The sequence below is a fragment of the Lutra lutra genome, chromosome 9 (genome assembly GCF_902655055.1).
Source record: "Lutra lutra chromosome 9, mLutLut1.2, whole genome shotgun sequence".
In the NCBI taxonomy this organism is placed as follows: Eukaryota; Metazoa; Chordata; class Mammalia; order Carnivora; family Mustelidae; genus Lutra; species Lutra lutra.
Window position 1 is genome coordinate 122121015 of NC_062286.1, and position 21424 is coordinate 122142438.

Below are 21424 nucleotides of genomic sequence, written 5' to 3' on the forward strand. Positions count from 1 at the left end.
TCTATGGCAGAAACTCTTGGAAGATTAAGGAGACATAGAGGCTTCTCTAGATTATCAGAGAAGCTACTATTTCTTTCTTTCCTTTTTTTTTTTTCTTTAAGATTTTATTTATTTATGACAGAGAGATCACAAGCAGGCAGAGAGACAGGCGGCGGGGGGCGGGGGGAAGCAGGCTCCCCACTGAGCAGAGAGCCTGATGTGGGGCTCAATCCCAGGACCCTGAGATCATGACCCGAGCCAAAGGCAGAGGCCCAACCCACTAAGCCACCCAGGCGCCCCAAGAAGCTACTATTTCTGACTGAGCCTCAACACAAGTCTATTTGTCTAAAGGCCAGAAAGCAGTTCTTGAATAAAGGAAAATGATAATGGGATATTGTCATTGTCAACAAAAAGAGTTTGTTGAATCCGGCACTGTATTTAGGCTCTGCGCTAGGCTAAACATTGGGGTGGGGCTACAAAATGGTATAATACATTGTTCTTACCCACAAAGGACCATGATATGCTATATAGAAGTAAGGAGTAAGATTTTTCACACAATTCACTTAGGCAAAGTGCTCGCTTCGGCAGCACATATACACTTAGGCAAAATAATTGAAAGGTAGCCTGTGTTATAGGAGATGGTGAATAAAGATGGTACCAAAAAGTCCCCGCCCTCAAAGATGGAATGCTTATTTGCAGATTTGGCTCTGGATTGGGAGTTATTCGGGCATGAAAAAAGTTGACAGAGGGATTACCTTTGCTACTGCATCATTTTCATCCTGAGAATACAGAAGTAGTGGAACCAAGCTGTCCAGGACTTGATTCTCTACACCCTTCTTATCTGTGTGTTTCACAGACTTTATGGAGGCTCCAAAGAGGGTCATGGAGAAACGATGAACATCAGGTCTCACCTACAAAGGGAGTATCCAAAGGGAAGCAAGTCACTGAAAGTGTACACGAATAACTTATAAGGGCTAGGTTGGGTGAAGCCCCAGTCCTAGCATGAGGCTATTTAGCTGTAGGTAGCTGAGGGCAAGAAGCCAAATATATAGAGATAGCAGGACCTGCTGCTTTGTAGAACTGGTTGTTCTCTCATTCTGCAAATGGGAAGCGTGGTCAGCACAGCTACATGCTGTTTTGCTGAAATTCAGAATCCAAGCCTTGCCATACTTGACTCTTCCAAGGAAGAGTTCATTGTGCTCCACAGACTTTTTGTTTAATCTTTGGGATATGGGATGGGGACAAATGTATGGTCCCACCACCTTGACCCAGTCCTGATTGTTCCTTGAAAGACATCTTTTCTTATACAAACTCCTTCCCCAACCCATGATCAGGGTGGTACCCTGGCAAATCTCTACATCTCAGTTTTTGTTTTTGTTTTTGTTTTTGAATCTGAAAAACAGTTAACACCAGTCCTACTAACATCACAGGTTACCTGGAAGGGTCTTATTAAGAGAGGAGATTTGAAAGTGCTATGAACATAAAAAGATCTATTTAAAATAGAATATATTTATTACTATCCCAATTTCTATTTCCTGTTATGTTGACTACCCTCCCCTAGGAAAGTCTCTCCTCTCTCATTGTCTTACATCACCAAATAGGGAGAACAGAGTCTTCATCATGGCTGTCAGGGTGGTGAAATCCATTGTTCCAACGAGTTGTAGGAGTATCTGGATGGCCAACAAAACAATCTTCTCATCGGTTTCACATAAGAGGTCTAAGATGCACGGCAACAGACTCTCGATGCCTTCCCTCTGTGTGTCCAAAGGGAGTGCACCATCACCCTCCTGAGAGCACTTCATCTGATAGCAAAGTAGGGCTCCCCACGTTTACTCAGTACCTGGTGCTTGTTGAATTGGTAGCACTGGCTAGTTGAGAGCAGAAAAGTAATCAGAGGCCATGACTGCCCTCTCAGTATTGGCAGGGCTGATACATAGAGAAGGGGGCAGAGCTATTATAAGTTGCCTCATTGGTCAGAAGTGGGACCCAGTGGGGATGGCCAGTAACAGATGTAGGATTAATGTAAGAAATTGCTTCCTATGAGAGGAAAGTGGAATGGCTAGATCAGGCCATAGTGAGTTCTCTAATATGGAATATATCCAGAGGCAATAAGATTCCTTGGAGGAATTCCGGCAGAGATGGAGGACCGTTAAGGGTCCTCCCCATCCTGAACTGGGATTCTGTTCTTCTCAAATTCCCAAAAGGAAGCAATTTCAGAGTTTTACAGTTTAAAACACACATGTAAAAAGTAAATAGAATAAGGCAACAAATATTCATGTATCCAAACAACCAGAATTAACATGCTAGCCTCTGTCATCTTTGTTTCAGATATAGATACATACTTAAATATTTAAAAAAATAGAACTCAAGTGATAAAATTGAAGGCCCAGGGATTGATTTTTCCTTCTGATCCAGGCCTGGTTTCTAGCTAGGTCTGTTGACAATGAGCTCTCTTTCAACATGAATGTCAGCAATCCTTGTTTAGATGATATATATCCTGGGAGCAGATATCACAGTCTGTCCAATGTACTCCTTAGGGGAACACGGTACAAGACATAAAAGGATACCTGTATGTCACCTAGGCTGTGATGACAGTGAGGGTACCACCTTACACAAATTATAGGTTTCAAATATTATGAATATAGATGACTTGGAATTATTTCTTAGTATTTCATGAAATACTTAAGTCAGTACTTACATAGTTCCTAGGCATAACATTTAAAAGGTACAAAGGGATGTATTCCCACTTGCTCCTATTCCCAGGCTACCCAATTTCCTTCTCGGCTGTTACCAGTTTCTTGGGTATCTTTCTGGGGTATGTTTGATTTGTGACTTACGAATCAGTGGTCTGGGGGCCCCTCCTACCATCTCCTGGTGTTTGATAAGATAGCGCAGTCCCTTTAGGGCAAGAAATTTGAAGACGCTATTTCCGTGATGTAGCCAGTCTTTCAAGCGGACGACAGAGTATATGCTGGGTAGTCTCCTAGCCACTGGACTCTGGAGAAGCTGGAAAAACCCAGAAATCAGCCAAAGAAGTTACCTGTAAGCCCTTTTTCATGAGGGGAACCACCTTCCCACCAACTCCAAAATGTATTATTTTCCTCTACTATGTGACAGAGTGATGTTTACACTGTAAGTACATAAAGAATGCTGAATAGTGAATATATGGCAAGAAGCATTTCAGTAGGCTTGAATCTGAAACTCTTTCTATCCCACATCTGAAGTGGATCCCAGCCTGCCATGAAGTTGGATAGGGCCCAGGAAGGCAGATACTGTGGCTTTACAGGCTTCCGGAATCCAGTTTCCAACAAATCTTACCTCCACAAAAAATCCTGCAGATGTGAGTTTATGTTTATCATTCCCTCGGTTAAGAAGAGGGACCAACAAGTACATGACTTTATGTGCAAGGAGGTGATTTCTTTCCAGCAATGCACTGCAAAACAGAACACCCAACAGGACACCTCTTAGAAATGCTCCTATCCAGACTGCATTATGCCCGGGGCCAGGGGCCCACTGAAGATTTTGCCCAGCTTTAGGTGCACAGGACGGTATGGCAGTGGCAGGACATCTGAAAAAATCTGCCTGGAATTATGGGTATTTTAACCTGTGATGTTATCCAACCTTGGTTGCTATTTTAACTAGAAGGGGGAAAAATATCTAAAGCAATGCTGATTTAGAGCAGGTCTGCACGGCAAGGAAATCTTACTTGGCAAGGAGAGATACTCCCTGAAGATGGCACTCTTTTCCTTCCAGGAGGGTCCATCCTTTATTCTTTTCCATGATGTTGAATTCCTGCCAGCACAATGTTCTGAGGAGGAGAGTCTTTGTAGCTTGTATGGCGAAGCTAAATCAAAACCAAAACAGCAAAGTGAATAGAATAGGTCCCTCCAACTCATCAGCACAGAATCACCCTGCTCTACCAAGGAGGGGGGGGCCATGCATTGATAGCTCTGGATGGTACTTCTCTTCTTTCTAATTTTCCCCTAAGACTCTTAATGCTCTAATAACTTGAAAGGCCTATTCACACAAATTTTTAGTGTAAAGAAATCTAACTAGATTTTGTTTCCCTGGGAGTTTGAAAAGAAATCTATGATAAAATAGATGATATGGGATGCTAAACCCATACCCACTGCTTTTTAAAAAAAGCTTTATTTAGATACAGTATATACCCCTCCCCCCATAAAATATACCCACACTGCTTCTTATTATATTTTATTTATTTATTTTTGAAGTAGGCTCATGCCATCACGAGTTCAATTAGGGGCTTGAACTCATGACCCTGCATCAAGAGTCTTGACCCTGCTTGCTTAATTGATTGAGCCACCCAGGTGTCCCCAACACTACCCCTACAACTGGGGCCAGTAGAGCATGTGACTCTTGATCTCTGGTTCATGAGTTTAAGCCCACATTTGGTGGAGAGATTACTTAAAAAAATAAAATTAACTATCTCCATTACTTACCGAACTAGTAAGCTAGCTATAACACCAGAGAATTCTAAAACTAGAGGGTCCTTGGAGAATACCTAGTCTGACCTAATTTACAGATAGGAAAACCAAGGCACAGAACAAAGGAAGATTTGCCCCCGAGTACATAGTTTGTTCAACGAATGAGAACTACAGTTCAGTTCTCCTGACTTTTAGTGAGGTGTTCTTGAATAATCCACATTACAGCACTTCCTCTGAAAGAAAGTCATGTGCCACCATGACACTAATGAATTTCTACTGAGTTTATCTTGGTGCCAATAAAACAGGCAACGAACCAGTGAAAGCCCAGAATGATTCCTGGGCGTTTCATCCTGATGTCCCATGATAGCAGACTGTGAGCGCTCCCTTGGCTGGAACCACACTTTGGCTATCTTTGTATCTACTACAGTGCATAGGGCTTAGAGCTTAGTGTTAGTTAAAGTCAATGAAATCATGACAGGCTGTACCACAAAGGGGTGACCTCTGAAGACATTTCCTGTTCCGAGTACAGGCCACTTGGGATGGCGACATCAGACATGGTGAGACCGATGCTGTGGTGTATCTGGATGAGCAGTGTCATGAGAAGCTGAGGAAAGAGTCGGAATGTAGCTGCTCGGAGCCTGTTCCCCACAAACACCTCATAAAGGGCATCTGTTGCCTGTAGTAGAAAAGGCACACCATAGAGCTGAACTCCTGCTAACACTGCTCCTTACTTTTGCTTTATTTCTGCTTGTGCCTGAGTGCTTAACCGACTGAGCCACCCAGGCACCCCAATGTGATATTTTTAATACATAAACTTTCATATATCAGTAAGAAGAAAATGGAAAGGCTACTCAAAGTATGGGCCACATACCAGCAGCACTGGTATAATCTGGGAACTGGTTAGAAATGCAAGCCCCACCCCAGATCTGCTGCATCAGAATGTGCATTTCAGTAAGACCCTCAGCTCACTGTGGCTTGTGTGCATATTTAATATGAGGAGCTCTGGTGTACAGAACATGAGCAGATAAGTCACAAAATGTAATGGCTAATTAAAAAACATATACAGGGCGCCTGGGTGGCTCAGTCATTAAGCATCTGCCTTCAGCTCAGGTCATGATCCCAGGGTCCTGGGATCAAGTCCTGCATAGGGCTCCCTGCTTTGCAAGGAGCCTGCTTCTCTCTCTCCCACTCCCCCCGCTTGTGTTCTCTCTTTCGATCTCTCTCTGTCAAATAAATAAAATCTTTGAAAAAAAAAAAAACCAAAACATATACAAATGTTTAATCTCACCAATAACAATAATATAATTAAAATAATAATCTTTTTTCGCCTATCAGCTAGGCAGCAATGAAAAGGCTAGGGATGTGCTCAGTGCGGTAAGGGTGTGGGTAAATGGGCATTCTCATATATGACTGGTAGAAGGCAATGTTTTAGAGGACCATCTGGGAATTCTCAAAAATTTAAGTAAGTCTACCCCTTAAGCTAGAAATTCCCCTACAATGGCCTTAATCCCAAGAAAATAATTAGGGGGTGCCTGGGTGGCTCAGTTGGTTAAGTGTCCAACTCTTCTTTTAAAAAAGATAGATTGATTGACTGATTGTAGAGAGAGAGCATGGCAGGACAAGGAAGAGAGAGTCTTAAAGAGACTCCCATGATGAGTGGGGAACCCAATGTGGGGCTCAATCTTACAACCTGGGCTGAAACCAAGAGTCAGGTGCTTAACTGACTGTACCACACAGGTGCTCCGAGGATCCAACTCCTGATGCCAGATCACGTCTTTTTTTTTTTTTTTTCAGATCAGTGTTTGATCTCAGGGTCATGAGTTCAAGCCCCACATTAGGCTCCACACTGGGGGTGGAGTCTAATTAAAAAAGTAATAATAGGGGCGCCTGGGTGGCTCAGTGGGTTAAGCCGCTGCCTTCGGCTCAGGTCATGATCTCAGGGTCCTGGGATCGAGTCCCGCATCAGGCTCTCTGCTCAGCAGGGAGCCTGCTTCTCCCTCTCTCTCTCTGGCTGCCTCTCTGCCTACTTGTAATCTCTCTTTCTGTGTCAAGTAAATAAATAAATAAATAAATTTTTTAAAAAATCAAAAGAATACGTTTTGGAGACTATGTGGGGACTGAAAACCCAAAATATTTTGCCTTTACAGAAAATGTTTGCCAATCTCTGCTCAAGAAGAACCTTTTCTTTCTATGTTATATTCTTCCATATTATTTGACTTTTTTCTTTACGAGTTGTGTATTACTCTTTAACTATTATGAATATTTCATTTGATTTTATGTAGGCGCCATGCCGGAGGTAGAGCCCAATGTGGACCTTGAACTCACAACCCTGAGATGAGACCAGAGCTGAGATCAAGAGCCAGACAACTAACCAACTGAGACACCCAGGTGCCCCAGATAATACGTATTTTTTAAAGGGAACATTTTAACCACACTGATTAAACCAAACTTCATTAAACCATACTGATTCCTTCATTCTCCCGAGCGTCCTCCATGTCAATCTCTTGGTAGAGACATTATAGATTTATACATGGATTACAGAAGCAAACTTTGAGAGGGATGAAGAAAGACACTCTCCAAACGGAGTGTCAGACCAGTTGTCTCAAGAGAGGGAGCATGTTGTGCTGAAGTAGGGAGGGGCAAAGCTCAATGGCTTACAGCAACAGCCACATAGGCCATCTTCTCTTGGGTGGGCGCATTATGGCATTTCTGTAGCTTCCTCAGAAGTCTCCACAGAATCCAGGTAGTGCTGGGCAGTTCCACCTCCAGAGTTCTCCACACCTCAGCCAGATGCCTAGAAATCCCAAAGAACAGGAGGCTTCAGGCAATAGCTTATCCTAAGCCCACCATGATGACCATAACCTTCCTAGAATCTGGAATCTGATCTAGAAGTGCTTTTCCTCTCTGCTCAGCTCTATGAAAAGTCTTATAATCTGATTTCACTACAGTTACTCTTGGTTGTTTTTTTTTTTTTTTAAGATTTTATTTGTCAGAGAGAGGGGTGGCTCAGTCGGTTAAGCAGATCATGATCCCAGATCAGCTCAGATTAGGATCCCAGTGTCCTGGGATCAAGGCCTATGTCTGACTCCCCACTCAATGGGGAGTTTGCCTCTCCCTTTTCCCTGGCCATGCTTGTGCTCTCTCTCTCACTCTCTCTCAAATAAATAAATAAAATCTTTAAAAAAGAGAGAGGAAAAGTGAGTGAACAAGCAGGGGGAATGGCAGGCAGAGGGAGGAGCAGGCTCCCTGCTGAGCAAGGAGCCTGATGTGGGACTCAATCCCAGGACCCTGGGATCATGATCTGAGCTGAAGTCAGACGCTTAACTGACTTGAGCCATGCAGGTGCCCCATTCTCAGTGTTTTATAAACTCAAGTTCCTATGCCTCATCATGGACTTCAGGACAAAGTAGTCCTAATTTACCTTTTCTTTTTTTTTTAAAGATTTTATTTATTTATTTGACAGAGAGATCACAAGCAGGCAAAGAGGCAGGCAGAGAGAGAGGAGGAAGCAGGCTCCCTGCTGAGCAGAGAGCCCGATGCGGGGCTCGATCCCAGGACTCTGAGATCATGATCTGAGCCGAAGGCAGCGGCTTAACCCACTGAGCCACCCAGGCCCCCCCTAATTTACCTTTTCAATCTCACCTTTTATTCTGCTAAAAATATGTCACATACATACCTGTGCTCTGGCTATCCCAGATCATTCACCTTTTCCAAACTAACACCGGACTTTGACAGCTCTAGCTCTGCCCATTTCATTTCCTTAAACTGGAAGGTCCCTTCCAAAACTCTCCCTTGCCCATCAAAACCCTTCTAGGTCCTGCTCCAATGTCCTCTCTTCTGTGAAGCTCTTGCTGCTTCTTTACCATGTCTCTTATGAGGGTTCTCATAACACTTCCAAAATTTTTTTTAAACTTTATTTTTTTCAAAACTTCTCGCGTACAGAGGTTGCCTCAATCTTACGTCTGCTGTTTTCGGTTCTCTGTACATGTCTATCTGTTCCCTCTGGAGGCAGGGATGATGCCCAGTTTTTCTTCCATGAATCCCTCAAGGTCTAGCACAATGCCAGGCCCACAGAAGGCATTCAAAGACTTATTTAACCCAGTCTATGGTCCTTAAATTATGGACAAGCACAAGCACAGAAATAAAGCTTTGATTTTCTTCAGGAAAGATCTCTTCTCCCTCTCTCTCTCTTTTTAAAGACTTTATTTATTTGATGGAGAGAGGGGAGGTGCACACAAACAGGGGGAGCTGCAGAGGGGTTGGGAGAAGCAGGCTCTCTGCTGAGCCCAGAGCCTGATGCGGGGCTTGATCCCAGGACCCTGGGATTATGACCTGAGCTGATGGCAAATGCTTAACCAACTGAACCACCCAGGCACCAGGAAGAGATCTCCTCTTGAAGAAAGACAGTGTGTAATAACTTTCTTCTATTGTTGACTCAAAGGTGGGGCATAAGTCATATATATATAATTGTATATAAACACTGTAAAGGGGCATTATGGGGGGGAAGATTGGGAGTTACTCATGGTTTTGATCCATTATCTTATTTTCGGAATCTATCACAAGGTATCTTTGTGTGCTAGATCAAGTGTGGTCTTCCAGTTGTCTATGTATCAGAATCGCTCTAAAAATTGAGAGGCTTAAGGACTATTCCAACATGTCACTCTCTACTCTGATAATACTAATCTGTGAATAAAACAGAGTAAGAAGGTCTTAAAGGACTCCTAAAGGGAAGGACAGAAAGGCAACGTGAAATGCTGAAAAGGCTCATAGCTGGTGAAGTAGACTACAGAAGATGAACATTCATTCTTGGGATGAAACTAAGAAATTCCTATACTTACTTAGCCTTTTTTTTTTTTTTTCCTCTCTCTGAATTCCCGAGGCTGTAAATGAAGTAATTTGAAAAGCTATTTATTGTGAAAGAAGTGTTTTAAAAATGCTTTTGGGGGGTGCCTGGGTGGCTTGGTGGGTTGAGCCTCTGCCTTTAGCCCGGATCGTGATCCTGGGGTCCTAGGATCGAGCCCCGTGTCTGGCTTTCTGTTCAGCGGGGAGCCTGCTTCCCTGCCTGCCTCTCTGCCTACTTGTGATTTCTGTCTGTCAAATAAATGAATAAAATCTTAAAAAAAAAAAAATAAAAATGCTTTTGGTCTGCTGCACAGTTGTAAGTGTGCTGGGAATGCATCTGAATTAGGAAAACACAATGTTAGCCTATGAGGCATCGGTTTACATATTTTAGTGTGAAAAAAAAAATCATCTGGAGAGTTTGCTAAAAATATGGGACAGGTTTTACCTCCAGGAATACTGATCCTGTAGATGTGACATGGTTTTTGTTTGCCCATCAGCCCTTTGGGAATGGGAATTCATTGAGCTGTTTCATCCCTTCCTTGTGTTTTGTTTTGCCTTTCCCTTCTGTCTGGAATGCCTTTTCCACTGCCCTGTCCCACCTTCTAGTTGGCTAACTTACATTAAATACTCAGCTTGGGGCAGCCCTGTTTTTAGCAATCCCTCCCCAGTCTTTCATCTAGTTAAGTTATCACCTTTGAGCTTCCAAAGAACTGTCTTACTTTGCTTTGGAATCCTGTTAGTCGTCTGTGTCTGCTCCCAGACTGTGCACTGCCTGAGGTCAGGGTCCGTGTCCTGCCCCTTCTCTCCCCAGCCCAAACAGCACCTTGCACATAGCAGATGCTTTGAACAGACTCCTAAAAACAATCACCTACTATGCATGGAAAATAGCTCAAAGACTTCAGGTAAATGACCAAAAAAATAATAAGAATGAAATTTCCTGACTATGCCGTTTTCATTTCTAGCAGATTGCACAATTCTCATATGATCTAAAGCAGTAGGTTCTCAAATTCATCCAAGAGCTAGAACAAATACAAACAATAAAATAATGCTAAAGTTACACTTTAAAATAACTAAGTATATTTAATATTTTGTACTAAATCATATGTTTCATATAAGGATCTAGTGTAGATAAGATGAAGCAAGTAGTAAAGATTTTGTTTTGTTTTGTTTTTGTTTTAATTTTATTTATTTGACAGAGAGAAAGAGAGAGAGCGCCAGGAGGGGGAGCAGCAGGAAGAGGGAGAAGCAGACTCCTTGCAGAGCAGGGAGCCCAATACAGAACTCGATCCCAGGACCTGGGGATTATGACCTGAGCTGAGGGCAGGCGTTTAACGACTGAGACAACCAGGCATCCCGACTAGTAGTAAAGATAACAATAATGTATTAGAGAAACGTATAAAAGAATATTCTATTTTATTTTAGTCAATTAATTTACTTTAAAGATTTTATTTTTAGGTAATCTCTACACCCAATGTGGGGCTTGAATTTACAGCCCTGAAATAGAGTTGCATGCTCTACCAACTGAGTAGAGTTTTTCTTCTTATTAAAGAATAAAATTCTTTATTCTTTAACAAAGAATATTAAAAAATAGATATGTATTAACTCGTTTTTTTGTTTGGATGGGTAAAAATCTTTTATTTGATTTAGTGGTAGAGTGTCTTATATTCAGCTTAAACCAATCAAATCAGTAAAAAAAAAAAAAAAGTCACTAAAAAAAAAATCAGCACTACACCGAGACACTGTGAGAACCATTCACTGAAAGTGGTTTTCAAACAGTTTAAAGCTAGGAAATCTTTTCTCCAAATACAATAACTACCCAGAATCGTGATACATGAAGCAGACAAGATGAGATGCCACTTTGGGGCATCTGGCTGGCTCAGTTGGTAGAGCATGTAACTCAGTCTTGGGGTCATGAGTTTGAGCCCCAAGTTGGGTGTACAGCTTACATTAAAAAAAAAAAGAAAGAAAGAAAAGTAAGAGACAGATGACGCTCTGGTTGAAGCGGGTGGGGGCCTAGAACCTTCTCTTAATGCCTCACTGCCTTCCTCAGAAGGGATCTCTTGGAAATTCCAGGATGTCTCCAACTCTGAAAGCCACAATTCTAAAAAAAAAAATCATCTTGTTTGTTCCTCCAAATGATTTATTCTTATTTATGGATTTATTTTTATTTTCTTTTTTGTGTTTATGTTCTGGCTAAATCTCAAGTACATCACAGACATCATGATATTTACCCCTAAATCACTTCAGTATTGATCTCCTAGGAATAAGAACATTTTTCTGTATAACCACATTGCCATTTCATTCCTAAGAAAGTTACACTAATTCAGTAATCAATTACAGAGTCTATATTTAAATTTTCTCAAAATGTTCTTTTCGTAGCTTTCATTTTCATCCAGGATCCAATAAAGTTCACATATTGCCTTTGGTTATGTTTCTTTAGTGTCTTTTTATTTAGAATAGTGGCCCTAGCATGTTTTCTTTCATGACATTAATTTTTTTGAAGAGTTCAATCCAGCTGTCTTATAAAATGTTCTCATTCTGGATTTGTTGGATTGTTTCCTTTTATTTATGCATTATATCCTGACATATATTGCACTATCTTTCTATATCTTATCTCGTCTACAAGAATATCATCAGATTTTTGAGAGTAGCCACATTCAACAATACCAGGGGCTGTGTCACCTACCCCAGTTTAATTCAGAGGCTGTACCAGGTTCTGTTACCTGTCATATGGTACTGGATGACACAAAAGGTGGCTGATCACTGTATCTGTGTACTTGGGCCTGGAGATAAACAAACTCACAGTATTTATGATTTGTCGTCGGACTTTAGGCTGGCTGATTATGGAGAGCCGGGCACAGATCACTCCCATAATTTCTGGCACCTGAAGAAGGAAAACAAATCACTAAGACCTTAATCCTATGGGACAATGACAGTTACTGAGGATACTGTGGCTCTTTCTGAAAGGTCCTGGGGGGTGTGTGACAAGAATGTTTAATATATTATCAAAACTACTTAAGGGGCACCTGGGGTGGCATAGTCGGTTGAGCTCTTGGTTTCTGCTCTGGTTGTGATCTCATGGGTTGTGAGAATGAGCCCCACGTCAGCCCCAGCTCTCTCTACCCCCCCATAAATAAATCTTAAAAAAAATTTATCTATTAAATTTAATTTTTTTATTTTTTTCAGCATAACAGTATTAAAAAAAAATTTATCTATTTATTTTGAGAGATAGAGAGAGAGAGAGTGAGAGAGCTCACAAGCAAGGGGGAGGAGGCAGAGGGAGAAACCAATTCCCTGGTAAGCAGGGAGCCTGACATAGGCCTCAAACCCTGGACCCTAGGATCACCACCTGAGCCAAAGGCAGACACTTAATGGCCTGAGGCACCCAGGCAGGCTAATAAATAAATCTTAAAAAAAAAAAAAACTACTTAAAATAAATCTGCATGTATGTATACATATATAAAACAATTTAGAAGAACTTACAAAGATATTAATAATATGACTTTGAATGATAGGATATTTATTTTTTTGCTTACATATTTTTAAATTTCTCTTTGATGACTATACATTGATTTATAATAAACCAAACTAGTAAAAGTGTTGTAAGGAAGTTGGGATTTTTTTTTTTTCCACTCTGACTCAGAATGTCAGAGGAGTCCATACTTGCCTTCCACCCAGAGATGACTACCATACTCAGGAGAAGGAAACAGGAGCCATCGAGCTTCGGTCCATTATTTTGCTTGGCCTACTCTGCCCACTCATAGACTCATGGCTTCAAGTCTGTGGCAATGTCAGCCTCTCAGAGAGGCAGTCATCAACACCCTTATAAAATGGCCCTCATTACACCCAGTTGCCGGAAGCTGGTTTAAGCTGGCATGCGATGCAATTCTGGTCACTGAAACATGGGGGGAAAAAAACCTTTTGGGAAACACATTTCTCCCTGATTAAAGGGACAAAAGGAGGACAATATCTCTCTTCTTTGCTGGATATAGCCTTATTTTCTCATAAAGTCTAAAATTGCTGTGACCACCTTATGACTACATGAACGGGAAGCGTTCATGTAGTCATAAGGAAAAGCCCCTGGCTCTTTGATGACACTGCTGAGTTGCTGAGCCAGGTTCTAGAAAATGCTTCCAGCCTTCTTCTTATACAAGAAGATAAACCCTTTATTTTTTTTTTTAAGTTTTATTTATTTACTTATTTGACAGACAGAGATCACAAGTAGGCTGAGAGGCAGGTAGAGAGAGAGAGGCAGAAGCAGGCTCCCCGCTGAACAGAGCCCGACGCGGGGCTCGATCCCAGGACCCTGAGACCATGACCTGAGCCAAAGGCGGAGGCTTAACCCACTGAGCCACCCAGGCGCCCCTCTCTCATACTTCTTTTTTCTTTTTAAGATTTTATTTATTTGACTCAGAGAGAGAGTGTGTGAATGCATAAGCAGAGGGAGAGGGAGTCCAACGCTGTGTTTGATCCAAGGACTCTGGGATCTTGAACTCAGCCAAAGGCAGACATTTAACTGACTGAGCCATTCAGGTGCCCCTCCTCTCATATTTCTAAATGATATCATTATATTGTTATTTCTATATCTGTTGATTTTAAGCTTACTAAGTTGGCCTCCTTCGAGGATTGATGATGGCTTGATTTTTAAAAGTCTGACACCTTTATTAACCTGGATGAGGAAATAAATTGAAGTTACTATTCTCGTGCTAATTAAATCTTCCCCCAAAACTACACTGTTCTGGAAAATATGGAGCACACCTTGGATTTTTTAAATTATCCATCCCTAGTTGCACATACAGTGGCTGTTTTTTACATGCTTGTCGAATGGAAGTCCACTGACCCATGGAGCCTGGGCCTGTTCAGTTGTTACTCTCTGCGGAACAGGAGCAGCAGGAGAGCCCTCAGCAGCTGCAGGAGGGGAGATGTCTTGCCAATATTTCAAACCTAGGAAATGGCAACTGAGCTTTTTACCTTCTCAAATCGGGATTCCGCATTTTTTACCAACGTTATCAGCAATTCTCCTGCTGATTGTTGGGTGCAGGGATGTTTCAGATTTTCGAGGCTATCCAATGTAGTCATTACAAACTGGCAGAGCTCACTGGAATTGAGAAAAACTTCGAAGACCTGAAATGATGCAGGGAAGACGTATTTTCAAGAGACTTAGTATGATAGAATGCTGAATAAGGAATATTACCTTAATTTTGTTATGCTAGTCAGAGAGGCATACAAATATGTACAAAGCTGTTTATTTCAGTCTTGTCTGCAGAAGTAAAAAACTAGAAGCAAAATGCCCACTAGGGTCTATGTGTGGCTTTTCTATAGTTCTGAGTTTTAGAAAGAGGTTTTATCACTGAGATCCTCAGAAAGAGTCACACTTTTATAGGAACAGAACTCAAGGAGCTATATAGCTCAAAGTGTCCAGCCACAGCTAAAATGCCTTGGCTGGAGACAATCTATTAAAAGAATGTTTCATTCTGCTTCTCATTGTACTTGGCAGTGTATAAGGTCCTTCACATGATGGTAACAGGTATAATCTACTGGGCACTTACTATATGACAGGAACTAAGCAAAGCATTTTCTGTGCAATATCTCATCTAACCTTTACAACCCAATTTTTATAGATCCTCTGTACAGATGAGGAAACAGATGCACAGAGAATTTAAACTGCCTGACACCTCAGACCTACCTGAGTAAAATCTGTAGGTTTTCTTTTTTCCCCTATCTCCAAGAGAATGCTGGGTACCTAGTGCTTAAATGTTTGTTGAATAATGAATATATATATTAATTAAAAAGTGTATGGCTTGTCGGGTCAACTACAGCCTCTAACAGCTCCTTTGTTTTTGTTTTTAACAATTCCTTGTTGGACAAGAGTTTACACTAGTACGAGGCTAGCTAAGGTTAAGAGAGTGATCAATGAAGCAGAGCTTTTCTGAAGAGACATCCAGAGCTACCGGGCCCACTGACAGGTTGATCCAAACCATTAAACTAATAGAACAAGGTGTGTAAGAGTCACAACCATGGTGACTTGTCTCCAAACAATGGAATGTTTAGAGAGCAAATTCTCTGGGCAATCTTCTACATTTGGTTTTATAAGAAATTACAAGAACTTTTCCCAAAGTGGTTTTACCAATTTACATTCTCATGACAAAATGTATGAGACTTCTGGTGATTTCCCAACCTCTCCAACATTTCAAGTTGTCTTTATAATTTTAGTCATTCTGATTACCTGGGCAATTTTGAAGGGACAACTGTAGAACCGTTTAATACTGTAGAGTTCGAGGAGTTCTCGACATTTTTTCATTGCTCTTCTCAAGCTTGGGTGATTTTTCTTCTCATGACTGACATCTGAGAAGAAAACGTGAAATATTAATACTTTCTGGTTTCTTTCTTTCTTTTTTTTGATTTTGCAAGTTTGGTCAATCCCCAGGTTGAAGTGAATCCTAAGATCTCATTCCTCTTATCTTTCCCAGGTGAATAAAAATCCCTGGGGGACGGAGTGTGTGTTAGTCTAAAGGCTGATTTTTCCCCCTCTGTTGTCAGACAATATATAAAAAAGGCTGAAAGAAAAAGAGAAGTGTTTTTTTAAGAACAGAACTTTTTGAGTGATTTGGAAGTACAACCATGCCAAACTATTCCGCCAATGGTGAGGACTTTTGAGGAGTTTCCTTTGAAGCTCACGTCCCCATAAAAAATCGTACAGTTTTGCAGGGTCTGATAATTCCAATACTAGAACTCTTTCTGTGTCCAGTTTTGCTGATTAATGAGTCTGCCAATACTCCGTCACGGTGCTCTGTTTTCATGTTGCGTCGTGACTCATGTTTGTTGGAAATTTATTTATGGGAAGTCTTTGAATGCTTGGTTGGGGATACTGTCTCTCCAACTGGAAAATATACTCTTTGGGGAAAGGGACTTCATCTGTCTTATTCACCAAGGTGCCCCTAAGACAGCAAATGTTTCATAAATATTTGTTGAATGAATAATCAGTTGTATTTCCTTGGCTATATGTCTACATACTCAGAGCTGCCCAGAGATGCAATGGCTATTTTGGGAAGCATAGAGCTTCATTATCCTTGGGATGAGGAAGCCCAGGCAGGGCAACTTCTTGGTGGGGGTAGATTAGACTGAGACTCATGTGGTGGCAGGACATTGGGCTAGATACCTTCTAAAGTCTGTCTTAGGTAGCGGGGGGGCGGGCAATGATTCATTCCTTGACCACAGTGGCCCTCTTTCTATTTTTCAAACTCCTCAAGTTCATACCTCTTCCTCCCTCTGCTCGATATGCTCTTCTTACATCTTTACCTGGCTGAAGGTATCCTCAGAGAGGCCTTTTCTGAATCCCACAACTAAATGGGATTCTTCCTCATGGCCCCCGCACTTCCCTTTTAGCACTTATCTTTGTTTATGATAACAGACTTATTTGTTGATTCTTTGATGGTTTGATTCCCTCACTAGACTCTGTTTCATGTAAGGATAGGACCACTTGCGTTCTGGTTACTGTCAGATCCTGAGTAAGCACTCAGAAAACATTTGTGGGATAAATAAATAAAAGAAGGCCCAAAGGATGGCAAAAACTTCTACTTCTGACCAAACTAATCACTCCAGTTTGTCCACAGGGCCATATGTTTGGCTGCTCCAACTCCACGGCCATGCAGACGGCTGACACTGATGGGTCTGATCTGGTGTTCTGATTCTGATCATTAAGTCCGTGTTCCTTCATCTCTGCCTGTGGACGATGTAACTTTCTCTTTAAAAACTACCATAAGAAGTCCTTCTAGAAGGTGGGGAATAAGGGCACAAAGAGGACTGGTGCTTGCACTGTGCTAGGGGGTTGACTCGGGGCCTCGCTGCCTTCAGCAGAGCCTTACACTTCAGCCTCAGGGTGATACGCAGCAGGTAGTGCGTGCCCTCTGCGGCCTCCTCAGCTACCTGCTTCACTGGGTCCCCGCACAGTAGGGCCATCAGAGCCACTAGGTGCCCAAGCCTTTGGAATCGCAGTGGAAGCTAGTTGGGAAGAAAAAGAAGAAATCCCATTAGCATGCAGGTGCATCTTATGCCTTAGATTTGAATTCTTTTTTTTTTTTTTAAAGATTTTATTTATTTATTTGACGGAAAGAGAGAGATAACAAGTAGGCAGAGAGGCAGGCAGGGAGAAAGGGGGAAGCAGGTTCCCCGCTGAGCAGAGAGCCCGATGCAGGGCTTGATCCCAGGATCCTGAGATAACGACCTGAGCTGAAGGCAGAGGTTTAACCCACTGAGCCACTCAGGCATCCCTTAGATTTGAGCTCCTGAGAAGTGATTCCACTTCTCCCCTTGACTCAGGAAAGTGCAAGAGTTACATTCAGCCCCTGGATCTCTTTAGGGTAAACACTTAACATGCGTAGATATACTATGTACATCAGATGGTATTAAATAGGACAGAGTCCAACCTAAATAGCAATCTGAAAACTGAAAAAGCTTTATATATAAAGATGTTCATTCTAAGAAGATTAAATTCTTCAAAAAAACCACAAAGCTCTAATTTCTTGTTTAAATTAATGACCTTCCCATGTGTTCCAAATGGAATAAAAAAGGTAAAACCTGTTATTTCTATTAACATTGTTTTTAAATCAGATTTTTCAAATGCTAGAAACAACAATATGAAGTGCTCTTATCTGCTCAGACCTAAGGAAGAACATTTTAAAGTGGCGCTATACAGGAAACGATTATGTTTCGATTTTGTACTAGTTAAAAAGTGCTAAATGTAACCATGTGAAATTATTGTTTACAGATTAGGGACAAGGGCTGATGACAGGATCCAGTGGGGCTGTGACTTCCAGATGCTTTCAAACATATAGTCCTTCTAAACTCAACTCTGGCTAGAAGCTATTTTGCTAGCATATCAGAGTAATCTGTATTTTTATAAGTGATTTCTACTTTTTTTTTTTTTTTAGATTTTTATTCATTTGACAGAGATCACAAGTAGGCAGAGAGGCAGGCAGAGAGAGAGGAGGAAGCAGGCTCCTTGTGGGGTAGAGAGCCCGATATGGGGCTCGATCCCAGCATGCTGGGATTATGACCTGAGCCGAAGGCAGAGGCTTTAACTCACTGAACCACCCAAGCGCTCCTGATTTCTACTTTTATAGACCTCTTTTTAAAAAAAAAACACATTTTTATAAAAATGAAAAAAAAATAGGGGTGCCTGGTCAAGTTAAGTGTTAAGTGTTTGCCTTCGACTCAGGTCATGTTCCCAGCCAGGGTCCTGGGATCAAGACCCAAGTAGGGTTCCCTGCTTATCCAGAAGCCTGCTTCTCCCTCTTCCTCTGCCAGCTCCCCCTGCTTATGCTCTCTCTGTCAGATAAATAAATAAAATCTTTTAAAAATGAAAAGAAAAGGGGCACCTGGGTGGCTCAGTGGGTTAAAGCCTCGACCTTCAGCTCAGGTCATGATCCCAGGGTCCTAGGGTCGAGCCCCGCATCAGACTCTCTGCCCAGCGGGGAGCCTGCTTCCCTTCTTCTCTCTCTGCCTACTTGTGGTCTCTGTCTGTCAAATAAATAAATAAAAATCTTAAAAAAAAATGAAAGGAAAAGAAAAAGATATTTATTCTAGGACTGTTTTTAAAGGCCACATATTGGAAATAATTGCCCAATAGTAAAGAGAACTATGGTACAATGACTCCATGAATATAACCATTAGGAATCAAGTATCCCATTAATTTATAATAAGGTGGGAAAAGGTGCTAGTTTGCTAAGTGAAAAAGTTGGATGCAAACTTGATGTGCATCATTTAATACAATTTAAAAAATTTGTTTATTGATATTTTGCTTATTAGGGAAAAAAGAAATATAATTTAAAATAAATAGTGAAAAAAGTAAAAAGAGTAAAAGTAAATTAACAAAGACAAACTATAAAGTAAAGGTAGCAAAGATAAATGTTATGAATTTGGTTAGCGTGCAGAATGCACAATCATTTGCTCAAGGTAGGTCCCAGAGCTAGGCTCTGAACTTTCTCAGGGCTGATGTGTGGAGTTACATACTGTGTCTCATATGATATGATTCACGCTGCCCATAAGAGAAGCAGCAAACACCAGGCAGAGGAAGCACAACTGTTCCTGGGACTGAAGCAAAGAGAAATTCCTTCTGTGGCTGTTTAGAAAAACAGACTGAGATATTGTGAACAGTAGCCTGTTTCATTGATTTACAGTCAGCACAGCAACACCTACACAAAGCTGTGTAATGTATTCTGCTCACAGATGCAACCATTCATCCCCTCGACAGATACTGAGTGTCACTTATGAACCGGGAATGGTTATGAGAACGACACTTACGGTCGCGGCACTGTGACCGGCACGGTGGATACAAGCTGTGAACAAAAGATCACATGCCTGGTCGTGGAAGGGATATTCTAGTTGGAGGAACACAAAATAGCAAAGAAATAAAATTTATTATGTATTAAATGGTCATAAATGCTGTGTAAAAAAAAAATGTACGGAAGAAAAGACAGGAATTGCAGTTTTAGAATGACGAGGGAAGACCTCACTGATGTTGGAAGCAGGGACTGAGTCCCGTAGAGATCTGGGAGACCAGCATTCCAGGCAGAGGGAATGGCATGAAAGTGTGAAGAGAAAGGACTATGTTTGCTGTTTCTGAGGAATGAGTAGGTTGGGTTGGCTGGAGCAAACGAGAGCAAAAGAAATAGGAGCTAGATGAGGCTGATGGTATGGCAACGTAGGCAATACTTGAAGGATTTTGGATATTTTTTCTGTGGAGAGTTGTGAACAGAGAAGGGACATGAGCTGACCCATGTTTGTTGAATGCATCTTTTTTTTTTTTTTTGAAGATTTTATTTATTTGACAGAGATCACAAGTAGGCAGAAAGAGGGGGAAGCAGGCTCCCTACTGAGCAGAGAGCCCAATGCGGGGCTTGATCCCAGGAATCTGGGATCATGACCTGAGCTGAAGGCAGAGGCTTAACCCCCTGAGCCGCCCAGGCACCCCTGTTGAATGCATATTTGATTGAGCATCTACTGTGTGACATAGCTTGTGCTAGGCACTGGGGATGTTCTGGTGAACAAGACAAGGATAATCACCCATGGAATTTACATTCTCTAAGAGAAAAACAGGCAATAAATAAGGAAACAAACATGATAACCTCATTCTAAGAAGCCTTAGGAAGGAAAGAGTGATGAGACAGAGTGTAAGCATAGATCTATTTGTAAGTAAAGGCCTTTTTGAGGTGGAAACTAAGCACTAAAGAATGAGGAGGAGTTAGCTATGTGAAGAGTTGGGGAAAGTCATTCCAAGCAGAGGAAGTCGTAAGTGCAAAGGCCAGGAGGCAGGAAGAGCTTTATATGGTAAGGAATAGAAAGGAGGCTAGTGTGGCTGGAGTAAGTCAAGGAGTGCAAGGAGGCAGGCAGGAATTAGATCATACAAGACCTTGTATTCTAGGAACAGTTGAAAATCACTGGAGCAAAAGAGTGACATGGGTTTCAAGATGATAACTCTGGCCACATGGGGAGAACTAGAAGGAACTAAAGTGCACACTCATGCACAAGTGTTCTCAGAAGGAATAAATAAAATTGTTAACACTGCCTATCTCTGCATGATAACAACTCAATCAAGCTGATAAAGCTATGGACCTTCCAGAAAACTCCAGAAGACTACACCACACAAAATTCTGCCCACAGCATTCCAGATGTTTACAGACTCCAACGGCATCTTGGTTTAGCACCCTTAAATAGCAGATCTCCCTAGGAAGAAAACTCCAAGGAAGATGTTCAGGGCCTAGGGAAAGATTATAAGAGGGAGTCATTTGAAACTCATCTTTAGTCTGCAGTCAACATTAGAGGTGGAAAAATGTAGAAGGGAAAACAATGTGATGACAGAATAACAGGGTAGTCAGTGGTGGCTAGAAGTTATTTGTTCTCATGGACTAAAGACAGAAAAAAGGAAGTAGCATAATTTGAGGGACTGAACTTACTTCAGTAAGGAGGTGGAAAGTTTGGACGTATGTCCAGTAGGAGAAATAAGAAAGTTAGAGGGATGCCAACCTTCTAACAAGCATGACTGTTAGAATATTTATATCAAGGACAAATTCTCGAAAGAAAATTAGCATTAGGACCTAGAATTCCTACCCCACCAACTTCTCTTGCAATTCCCAGGCCTTGTTATGCAGACTGTGAGA

The 21424-nt window shown here is 41.6% G+C and overlaps 1 protein-coding gene across 1 annotated transcript in view; it reads right to left on the reverse strand.

Moving 5' to 3' along the window:
- MROH8 (maestro heat like repeat family member 8) overlaps positions 1–21424 on the reverse strand; it is a 54600-nt gene that overhangs the window by 11833 nt on the left and 21343 nt on the right. Inside the window, exons 9-19 of the mRNA XM_047744390.1 lie at positions 17132–17267; positions 15493–15611; positions 14238–14390; positions 11990–12150; positions 7083–7218; positions 4910–5100; positions 3686–3823; positions 3298–3412; positions 2845–2985; positions 1569–1733; positions 735–890 (exon numbers count right to left, since the gene is read on the reverse strand). Coding sequence (XP_047600346.1) covers positions 735–890; positions 1569–1733; positions 2845–2985; positions 3298–3412; positions 3686–3823; positions 4910–5100; positions 7083–7218; positions 11990–12150; positions 14238–14390; positions 15493–15611; positions 17132–17267 — 1611 coding nt within the window. The remainder of the gene's footprint in view (positions 1–734; positions 891–1568; positions 1734–2844; positions 2986–3297; positions 3413–3685; positions 3824–4909; positions 5101–7082; positions 7219–11989; positions 12151–14237; positions 14391–15492; positions 15612–17131; positions 17268–21424) is intronic.